Below are 10,873 nucleotides of genomic sequence, written 5' to 3' on the forward strand. Positions count from 1 at the left end.
CTTTCTTCTAGGTTGGGTATAAATATTCCTGGGAGGCTAAACAGAAATGCATTTCATTTAGATACAAGTCTTAGGCACGAGTTAGAAAACTGCTGACTGTAATGAAAATATATCAGCACTTAGTAGTATCCAATAATATAAAAAATGCAATTCAGAACATCTTCAACTACATATATATGTGTGTGTGTCTATATATAGGTATAAAGGTACAATACGTACATGTATATAAACACAGACACATATACAGAAATATTCACAACTTGAACTATATTTGTAACTAACCTGAAATACTGCAGCAAAAGTTCATTCTGATGAACCATTAATATAGTATTTCCAACTTTTGGCTCTAACCATAGTTAAAATGTTAACACATCAAACTAAACATTTTGCTATCCTAACTTTCTGCTGTGCTAGCTTTTTGCTATCTGTTCTGCTACCCTAATCAACATGTCAGGACCAAGAGCTCCTATATGGGGACTATAAGAGTACCCTGCCTAGTGTAAAGCTATGCAGCTACTGAGCATGCTTGCAGCCATGAACCCTGGGCGCCTGTTGATGGTAATACTTCCTTGGATGGTACCATTTAGCAGATTGGAAATGCATAAAAGGCAGGGGACCTTTGGCACGCAGGTGCCGAATCATCGCCGCAAGGTTCTGACTTTTGCTGGAGAGGAGTTCCCTGATGAGCAGCGATAAAAAGAAGTGGACGATGTGGGTGGGAGTTTCACAGGGCTCACGGCATCTCCCTCCTGCAGCTTCCAGAGGAGCTCTTCATTAGTCCTGCTCAGCTTCTTTTTCTCCTCCACTTCTTTCTCAACGTATTCTTGAAGATTAGCATTCTCCTCTGACAATTGCCTGGAGAGGGAAGCAGGACAACATGTAAGGCGCACCAGTGTGAAGACAGTGGCATTAACGCAGCCAGCACTGCACAAGAGGCAGGGCCAGGCAGGATCCCGAGCACCTCCCTCCATCCCATCCCATCCCATCCCATCCCATCCCATCCCATCCCATCCCCCTGCCCCTAGGGCTGCAGCTGAGCTGTCCAAGCTGCGAGACAGCTGTCCTCGGGTCTCTTCACTGCCGGGCGAGAAAGGCATCTCCGCAAATCACAGCTGCCCCCCAAAGTCTGACTCTGCCTCCGGATGCACCTGTGTCTTTGCTCTACACCTCTCTGAGGCAGCTCAGCTGCCAAACCTTAGATGGGATGAGCCCCAGTCTTCCTCCATGGCTTTGTGCAACTGTCAGCATCATGCATGGCACGCAAAGGTGCCAAGGGCTTTGTACATTGACCACATACTCCAGACACTTTAGAAATGGCTTTTTCCCATATAGACAGCAGAGTAAAAAATGGAAATTCCTAAAAGAAAAATTTGGTGTATTTGTTTCTTTATTTGTATATTTGAAAGTAGCAAAAATGCAAGGCTGCAGTGCACTGCAAGAACAGGATTCTCCACTCATGGACAGAGGGGATGGAGAGGGTAACTGGAAATTTAGGCTGAGATAAGGCACAGGTGTGCGCTCATCCTCCTCCAGCGCTGGCCTTTCCTGGGAGGACGTGGGTTTGTGAGCAGGGTGGGAGCTGAAGAGAGCCCCATCAGTCCCCGTGGTGGGCAACCAGGACTGCAGAGCACACCAGCTCCATGCCAGTCCCATGCTCACGCTCAGCCTCAGACACTGGTGTCTGGAGAGGACTTCAGAGCTGGCCCCAGATACATAGCTTGGGGATGTAGGTAGGCACAGTGGTTTCAGAGGTCATCTTCTCATCAATATTTGTTTGTGACTGAGTTGGTTTTGGCCTTCTGAGAGCTACTGTGCAATGAAGCTGATCAGGGCATTATCCCCCCACCCTGTTCAGCACATGGAGGAAGCAGGTGCCCAGCATGGGGTTGTGGCCTCTGTTTGCACAACCTGTGCACTGGCACAGCAGTTTCTACCCGGGAATATGCCCATAAACCTCTGTGGAGCCAAACCCACACCCAGATGGAGCCCAGAGCCCTGGGTCAGTGGGCACTTGTGCTCCCTGCACATGCGACCTCTTGGCCAGGGCTCCTGTTCCTGCACCAGGAAGACAAGGGCCTTCAGAGGTCAACCCAACATGGCCTGCCCCAGCCAGGGCACCCCTGCAGATAACCGATGAACATCACAAAGTGCAGGTGGGCTCCTTAAATCCCGCTTTCTCCCCGGCTCCAATGCCTGGCTCCAGCCACCTTTGCCTTGTGGCATTTCACAACCCAGAGGTACTTGCAATGCTGCCCCATTTTTTCTAGAGCAGCAGAGCAGAGGGCAATAGCTCTGGGTTTTAGGCTTTCTTCTGTTTGATTGAGGACAAAAATCCAAAGTCCCAACTCCATGGACAGCTGTAACTCTCACCCTTCTTTCTCAACCCTGCCACGAAAGCTGTGCCATGAGCGAGAGAGCATTCGTGGAGTGGCAGAGCAAGAGCGAAGAGGTGAGAGAGAGCAATTGCATCCCTGACTCTTCCAACCAGCTGCTACTGCATGCAAAAGGAAAGGAGTCTGCACTCTCCATGCTCGCTGTTTTAGCTGATGTCCTGACGAAGGATGTAGCTCAGCTTCGAGGCCTTCCCTCTCCTCTCTAAATGGTAATGAGGCTATGGGTCCTTCTCCAGCTCCTTCCTCCTTGGTCCTTACGAACCCTCTATTCCTGACTCCAACACCACAGAAACTTCACTAGCAAGGATCAGGGAGGTGTTTTCCCCAGAATGCCCTATAACCTGATGGCTTTTTGGGAGGTGGGGCATGGAAATCTCTTATGGGCACCACAACCTTAGTGAGTCTGCTCTCATCTAACCAGGTGACTGGTTTTCAAAGAAATGGGGCACTGCAGTTAGACTGCGGGACCTGATCGAGACATGTTTTGGGCATGTGCCAGCAACACCACCATCCCAGAGGATGCACGCAGGAACACCTGGCTACTGCAGCCCCATTATGGGCAGGAGCCAGGTTCTGATATGCTCAGCCTGGGGCAGCTCTGGGCATGCACCTAACCTGATTTACAGGCAACTTAGGATTTTCTAGAAATAAACAGGGAGGCACCTAACCTCCTCCCTAGGTATTTCCAGGGTTCAGCAGCAGCTGGGTGTGGATTTTGGATGCACACATCAAATTCTGCCCAGCTCCTTTGGGCAGAGGAGCATATAGCCTGAATATATATGGCATTATATATAATGCTATATATAGCCTGAAGCCCATAGCAGATGTCATGGATTGCTGGTCCACTCTCTTTGGGTCATCAAAAGTCTCTGAGAGGTTGGGGTGGCATTTTTGATTTTGTTTAAAAAACATTTTTAAAGAATTTCTGCTTTTTTGGCCTCAGTTCCTACAGAAATGGAACTAAGGTGATCTAGAATGTGTGTGTTTCTCTCCCACTCCCCTGAAAGTTTTGAACCATGAAGCACTAGCTAGCAGAGTTGAAGGATTAAAAGACACAAGTTGGCAGAAGTTTTCAGAAAGTTGCTTGCCTGGTAGAGGAGAAAAATCCTATTCACGGTCCCATTGGGAAACCAGCTGTGGCATGAGCTCACAGTCTAACAGGCACAAGAAAGTGTACATGGGAGCTCGCCCTGGAGAAATGACTCCAGAGGAAACCTCTTGCTACCCATGGAATTACATTGTCTTTTGCTGTGCCTAACAAGACAGGCCACAAAAATTATGCACAAAGCCCAACTATATCCTTTTCCAGCCAGCATTTGCTGAGGGGAAAAAAAAAAAAGCACATGCCTTCTCCACATTTGTGTGGCTCTTAGTGTGTGACTGGCTCGCTAAGCTGGTAAAGCTCATCTGTGTATTGGGAACAGGCTAGTCACACCAACACACACCTCAGAGCACAGTGAAGGGCTCAGCTCCCTCCTCTGCTAAAGGCACTGCTTGGACAGGAGGCAAGCGCAGCCCACAGCCCCTCAGCACATATCAGTCTCCTTTACATTAAAAGCTGCTTGCTAGAGGTATGGTAGGATGCATGGTGTCAGTGTCCTCTGGAGTCTCTCACACAATAGACTTTGCGGCACTAATACACACTGCAATTTGCTGACAGAGGCAGGCTGCAAGTTATACGCATGACCTGCAGGTAAGTAGGGAGACGCCTGAGCAGAAAAGAGCCTTGCAGCTAAGTGCCTGTGAACACACCATGCAGCATGTGGACATGTCCTCCAGAGAGACCTGCTTTGGTACGCAGATGGGGAAAGTTGCTGCTGCTTGTTGGGCTGCTTATTTTAGCCCCGTGCACATTGCGCTGGGAATTTATGCCGTGTCACCTGATGTGACGTGACCGGCCACTGGCAGAGCCAGCTTCACGCCACCCGGAGACAGAGGCAGCCTGCACAGCCAGCAGTGCCGGCATCCTTCAGCAAAGCCTCTGCCTTCAGCTCAGCCAACCTGTATCTGCCCCTGCTGCACCACAGGGAGGGAGATGGACAGACGCAGCATTGCTGCTTATAAAAGGTACAGATGCCCATTCAGCCCCTCTTCATTGTTCAGGCAGAAGAAGGAAGAGAGGCAATGTAAAAGCAAACGTGTTCTCACTATGTAAGTTTGTATCTTGAGATATATGTTCCAATTTTAGACCTAACCCAGCTAGCTAGGGAAACCTTTATCCCTAGCACTGCAGACTTATGATTAGACATGTTCCTCTGCCAGCCTCTCGACAATTTAAGCAGCTGTAACAAATCACAGCCATAAAACTACAGAGGTGTGCAGGGGCACACCGACGTGATTGGGATGCAGGGGAAGGTGCTTGAGTCGTGCCCTCAGCTCACGTTAAAGCCTGTCCCAAAAGGCCCAGAGGTCAGTAGGCGCCTGGGCTATGCCAACAGAGACCAGACACCCTCCTGGTCATCTTCATCTCTAGGGTGCTGGAAACTACCACTCCTCAAACAACCCCAGACCAAAGGACCAAAAAAATGCTGGTTGATTTGGAGGGAGAATCCAAGATGTTGGGAAATCAGATGATTTATTCAAGTGCTTAGGGAAGTCCCAGCAGAGGCTCTGTGGAGCTCCTGTGTCCAAAGCTGGTGCATGATCTACCTGCAAGGCTCTTCCTTCCTTTGTACCTGCCCTTGGCTATGATTGGAAATATCTCTGTGGTGCACCCCTCAGCCCCCCCGATGCCTCTGGGACCCCCCTCCTGGCTGTGCTGCAAAGGCTGGCTTTGCTGTGGCTCCCATCTCTCCTGCCCCCCTCTCTCCTCTTGCTGCTGCTGGGCTGCCACAGCCACGTGGGCACCCAAACTGCAGATCGGCAGAAATGGCTCTAATGCACGCTGTTCCCCAGTAATGGCAGCTCCCCAAGCTCGTTCACACGGCACTTGCTGGCAGTGCCACTACAACAGAAATGAACAGTCGGGGTGGCTACTGCTGCCAGGAAAACATGTTTTAATAACTCTGGCTTTAAAGCCCTGGCTGACGCTGTCCCGACAGCTGTCCCCATAGCTGTCCCCAAACTGTTATTATTGAAAACGACTGTCCTCTAAGTTGACTTTCCAGGCTGACCTCAAGTTCAGAATTTTTCCCAAAAGATGTTCTTTGAAACCAGTACCTACATAGTTACAGGCAAGAAGCAAAGTGCTCTAGCTGGACACTGGTGGGGAGTGGAGGGTGCTATTCACCCAGCCAGAGGCAGGTAGCTGCAATATAGAGGCCACGCACTGAACCAGGCACCCTGGCTGCTGCCACAGGTGTGGAGAGAGACTGCCACTTCCAGACCACAATTCATCCAGCCCAAAAGCAGGTGTCTCATACTGGTCTGGTGAACCAGACCTTAAAAATTCTCGTTTTTCCTCCCCAAGCACAGAAGGGCTGTAGACGCCCACCTCAGACAGTGACATGTGTGTTACAGGTATTTACAATCAGGTGAGATGAAACATAATCCTCACCCCAACCTGAATGTTAGTACAAACAATGCTGCCTTTTTAAAATACCTACATGCAGGAGACAATTTTTTTTAAAGGCTGAATCACTAATAAAGGAGACACTAGAAAGACAAAAACTAAAATTAAATCAGAGATGAGATGCTGAATCTTTAAAAAGTCAGCTAAAAGTCATCTGCCACAGCTAGGCAGATGGTGTGTTGGGTCGAGTTCAGCTCTAGCATCTCCCCCTGGTACCCCTTCTGCCTGGCTCCAGCTGCGGTCTCTTGACTTAGAGCAGACTATAAACTCTCTGGGACAGGGACTGTCCTGCCTTCCTCTATTTCTATACCACCCAACACAAGGAGCCTTGTCACCCTTGTCAGGTTGTGACAAGAGTGCAAACAGACAGTGCAGATAAAAAAAACCACCAAAGGATAGACATGCCTGGGTGACAGTGGCATCGTTAGGATGTCTCTCCTGAAATTGCCCCATATCCCATCCTTGTTACCCACTGACTAACAGGTATCAGGGCACTGACACTGAGATCAGAAGCCGCTGGCAACTTTGCTCTCAGCAGCATGTCAAAATCATGGAAATACACAGACAGATATGTGGCCTTCCTTATGTTAAAGTAAGCAAACCCTGATATAAAAAGGATTTTTTAATAAAACAAGCAGATCAGGACACCAATACACTTTCAGGAGGAAATAAGTTTTTCCCCTTCTGAAATAAGCGTCAGCCTTGGGCAGTTAAGATCTGCAGTCTCCTTTCAAGCTCAGACAGATCGCAAATATCAGCACAAACCTTGTTATAACAGTATTTTGCTCAATCCTGGCTCTGAGTTCTTCGTTCTGCTGTTGCAGCATGGTGATTTTTTCTTCCAGTTTTAAATTTTTTTCAGCCTGCAACGAAAGAAGGTTTGTTAAGTCTGAAGAAAGCCCAACACCTGATCCAAGAGGATTTGTTCTTTATGCTTATTTGTCCCTAGAGCAAACTCTAAAATTTGAGTATAGATGGAGGTGGTCTTGACTGCAGCTGAGACTTAGAGGTCTGACTCACACCACATCATATTGGTGAAGTAAGTGGGATTATCAGCAGAGCATTAAGCGGAGGCAGAGCTGAACTAGCCCTTACTTCTAACTGAGGAGGAGGAGAGTCTTAGTCTTGTCCAGCGCAAATAAAACATCTTCCTTGGTGGTGCCCCCACAACAACGTTACCAGCCGTTGTTCTTGGACAGGGAGCTGGTGGCACCTGGGGAGCAAGGGGACGTCCAGCATGGAAAGGGCACTGTGGTGTGAGTGGTCAGTCTAGCGGTGAAGGAGGAGTGCAAGGTGGTATGATATGCATCATCCAACTCAACTAACCTCATTGGACATAAATGTCTGGTGTCCAACCTCTAGGATTATGATTCCCCGGTTATGGGGAGGAAAGAGTTACCCACCAGAGCAGATTACACCCAGCAGCAGCCTTAGACTACTGCTGCATTCACATGCGGTGGGCTGCCCTTTGGAAACACTACTCTCCACTGCTGACAGTGTCGGCTTAAATGACAGGCTTAAACTAGACATTTAACTTTAAGCTACAATTAAGTGAAATAAATCCTATCCCAAGCGTAGGTAGCTTTTACTCAGGACAGTTCAAGGACAGAGTTTGAGGATGTCAATAGCGGTATATCAAAACATCGGTAAGATGTTTATAGGCATGTACCACAGCCTCAGATGCCCTGTTTTTCCCAAGTTTTGAATTTGACATACTTTATCACCTTAGTTCTTGGGTTTTCAGCAGTTTGAATTTTGCTGAATTCAACACTTTTGGAAGAAAACAAGATATCACAAGGTAACCTTATCTCTGTGTAAGCTTGGTTATTGGATTTCCCAACCTTTTATAACGAACTGAAGTATTGTGCACTGGAGTTAGTAATAACTCACACTTTATGGTGGAAGCATCAGTTTTATGCAGTGGTTTCCAGTCTATGCAGGAGCCATAAAGGATACTCTTGATTCTCAGATATTCTGGCCTATCCCAGTATATTTTGTTAGAGCAGAACAAGGATTCTGGCCCTGTTTGGAAATGCTCTGAGAGGGGAATCACCATCACCGGCACCTTCTCTGCTTCCTCAATAGTTTTAATAAGTAGTAGCTATGCCAGAATGAAGCATGGGAGAAGACCTGTGCATCTCCTTCCTGCTCCACTGCAATCCTCACCCTATACCACTCCTCTCCTGCCACCTTCATTTCCAGCCTCCCTTTCAGCAGACAAGGAGCCAAGCCTGACCCTGTATTTGAAATGCTCTCCTGCTCCCTTACGAGGCACCCCATCTTTCAGAGCACTTGGAGATGCCCTGTAGATGTTCTGGCACTTATAAAGGTAGATCTTTAAACAGAAAGCAGTTGTGCCTTTGGACCACAGTAGACTCTGTGTTTTACTGTGATAAAGGGCAGGAGCAGGACTGTGTGCTTGTATGTGGTTAATTAGCACAAGCAGCTAAATGCCCAGGAACCATGTAGGCTGTTGTTTATTTTATTTTTTTCAGTACAGCACTACAGTGCATGTTTTCAGATGCTGGCTTAGCTCCAGGAGCAGCTTGTTGGAAGGAGCACAGTTAACAAGCCTCAGTTGTAAAGAGGTACTTTTCTCTACATCCACTTACTCAAGCATCTGTTCAGCAAAATAATAATCTGAGTTCTCAAATTTCCCCATAAATGGAAACACATCTTGCTGAAAGCTGTGCTGAACCAGCTGTCCCGGCTCCCCAGCTGAGGTAGTGCCTCATCCTGTCACCACACTATACATTTACTGTCACTGTAGGTTATGCCTTACTAAATGAATCCCCTTTCCAATAAAAAATGTAATTGATGGTGAACTGTGGAGTTCTTCGTTAGGGACTCCCACAAGCAAAGGATGAGAAAACAGCATAGGCTGCAGAAAAGCATTACTTTAGGGTTGGAGAGAGCTTTCCTAGCGTAAGCCTTGCTAGGGACTGCTTGCTGAATATTGCTAATTCATACTTGCGGCTGGGAGCTCCCTAAATGCCTGCCCTAGCAGCAGCAAAACCCACACGGCTCGATCTTTCTCCACTTGCCCTCTCCAGCCCTAAATGGTTACCTGACTCCTGTAGGGGAGTATGGTGCAGGCTGGTGTACAAAATGAAGCCCTGGAGTACCACAAAGTTCCCCTTCCTCCATTCTTCCTACACCGCCCGCCTCGCTGTCTAACGTAACGGGCTGAGCAGGTATTACATGAAAAAGCAATAAAGATCAACGGATGTGTGGGAGAAATCAAGGGTGTCATGGGTGGGTGAAGGGATGGGAAAAGATCCCAATTTCTGAGTGAAAACGTGAGACATGGTATCGTAGAAGCAGCTATGTAGGTTGACAGTGGAACAACACAATATATAGCCATTTATGAACCTCTTTGACTGTGTCTTGCCCCAACCTCATGTGTTTTCTCACCCCTTTTAAGCTCATCTGCTGTAGCCAAACTTTTACTTTTCTACCTCTGTGATGTTTCCTCTGGAGGAAAAATGACAACTCACCTGTTTTTCTAGCTCCATAATCAGCTTCTCCTGTTGGTGAATCTGATGGTTCTTCATTTCCAGAACATGTTTTAAGCTCTTCAGGTCTTTTTCTAAGTGCAGATATGGAGCTCGTACAATCTAGAAAATATACCAGTGATTTGTATATGTCAGCCGTAAATGCATCTTCAGCCATAAGATAAAGTTTCTTCAATGCACCCAGTGGTTTAGGAGTCTCAGAGATGTGAAAACCACCTGGATCTGGGCCTCCCCAGCCCATCTGAAGCCTGATATTCTCTCCCAGACCATCCCTTTGGCTGGATAGCCAACGGTACCTTTCTTTTGACCAGCTTCATGGCTAGAAGGATGTGATGCCAGGTTGTTCAGCAACCTCATTCCTTCACATAGCTTGGGAACTGCATGAGGTGTTTTATGATTGTGCAGAGATTTTGGCTTGGGAAAAGTACAAACATGAAACTGAGGTAACTGGACAAGGGGGCTGGAGGTGAAAACTAGTGTTCTGCCTTGCCTGCACCACTGCCTCACAGTGCCTGTTAACAAAGATCAGATCTGGTGGGAAAAAGTTCCTCCTCTGCTCAAGAACTTCAGCCGTAGGGGATACTAGGGTTCAACTCATGGGCAGAAGATGTGCTCTGAATTATACTGATGAAATACTGTTGCTGACTTAAGCTGTTCTGGATTTTTCCCAGTGTAACGCACTCCAGTGAACTGCTTGGTAGTACCTGGCATTAACATCACTGTGACACAGCAGAATTTGTCCTTTCATGTAAATTAAATACTGCAGTGGAGGTGAAAGGGACTGATGCTACCACTTTCCCATGGCCGAGCCTGTTTCAGACATTTGCGCTCCTTTCCTAAAAACTCACTGAGCCCCTTGCTCACCCCATTATTTTCATTGACTGTCCCCTCTGTCATGTTGATACGGCTGCCCATGGGGTTGTGCTGTGAACACACTGAAATGCTCCAAGTTAAAAGAAAACTCTTTTTGGAGGGTTATGTCAGGGTTATTTCATTTCAGATAAATAATTGCAGTAAATAAACAGCATGGCCCCAATAGACAGCAGTTGAATAAATACTTCATATGACAGGGCTGTTCCCTGCAAGTCCAGAAAAAAACGAGGGAATACAGAGGATGTCAAAGAAGTTGGTTCAGAAGGCACAAAAAAGAAACCTAAATATGAAAAGACAAAAAGTAAAAAGAAAGAGGGGAAGAAGGGAAAGAAGAGGCGGGAGTGTTGATCTGCTCGAGGGTAGGAAGGCTCTGCAGAGGGACCTGGACAGGCTGGATCGATGGGCCAAGGCCAACTGTATGAGGTTCAACAAGGCCAAGTGCCGGGTCCTGCACTTGGGTCACAACAACCCCATGCAGCGGTACAGGCTTGGGGAAGAGTGGCTGGAAAGCTGCCTGGCGGAAAAGGACCTGGGGGTGCTGGTCGACAGCTGGCTGAACATGAGCCGGCAGTGTGCCCAGG

At 47.7% G+C, this 10,873-nt stretch overlaps 1 protein-coding gene across 1 annotated transcript in view; it reads right to left on the bottom strand.

Annotated features, from left to right (window-relative positions):
- Positions 1-638: 638 nt before the first annotated feature.
- The window catches only part of MTUS2 (microtubule associated tumor suppressor candidate 2), a 208,560-nt gene continuing 198,325 nt past the window's right edge, over positions 639-10,873 (bottom strand). Inside the window, exons 12-14 of the mRNA XM_009290220.1 lie at positions 9,402-9,521; positions 6,670-6,767; positions 639-855 (exon numbers count right to left, since the gene is read on the bottom strand). Coding sequence (XP_009288495.1) covers positions 639-855; positions 6,670-6,767; positions 9,402-9,521 — 435 coding nt within the window. The remainder of the gene's footprint in view (positions 856-6,669; positions 6,768-9,401; positions 9,522-10,873) is intronic.

Source organism: Aptenodytes forsteri, unplaced genomic scaffold (genome assembly GCF_000699145.1).
Source record: "Aptenodytes forsteri isolate BGI_AS27 unplaced genomic scaffold, ASM69914v1 Scaffold155, whole genome shotgun sequence".
Classification (NCBI taxonomy): Eukaryota; Metazoa; Chordata; class Aves; order Sphenisciformes; family Spheniscidae; genus Aptenodytes; species Aptenodytes forsteri.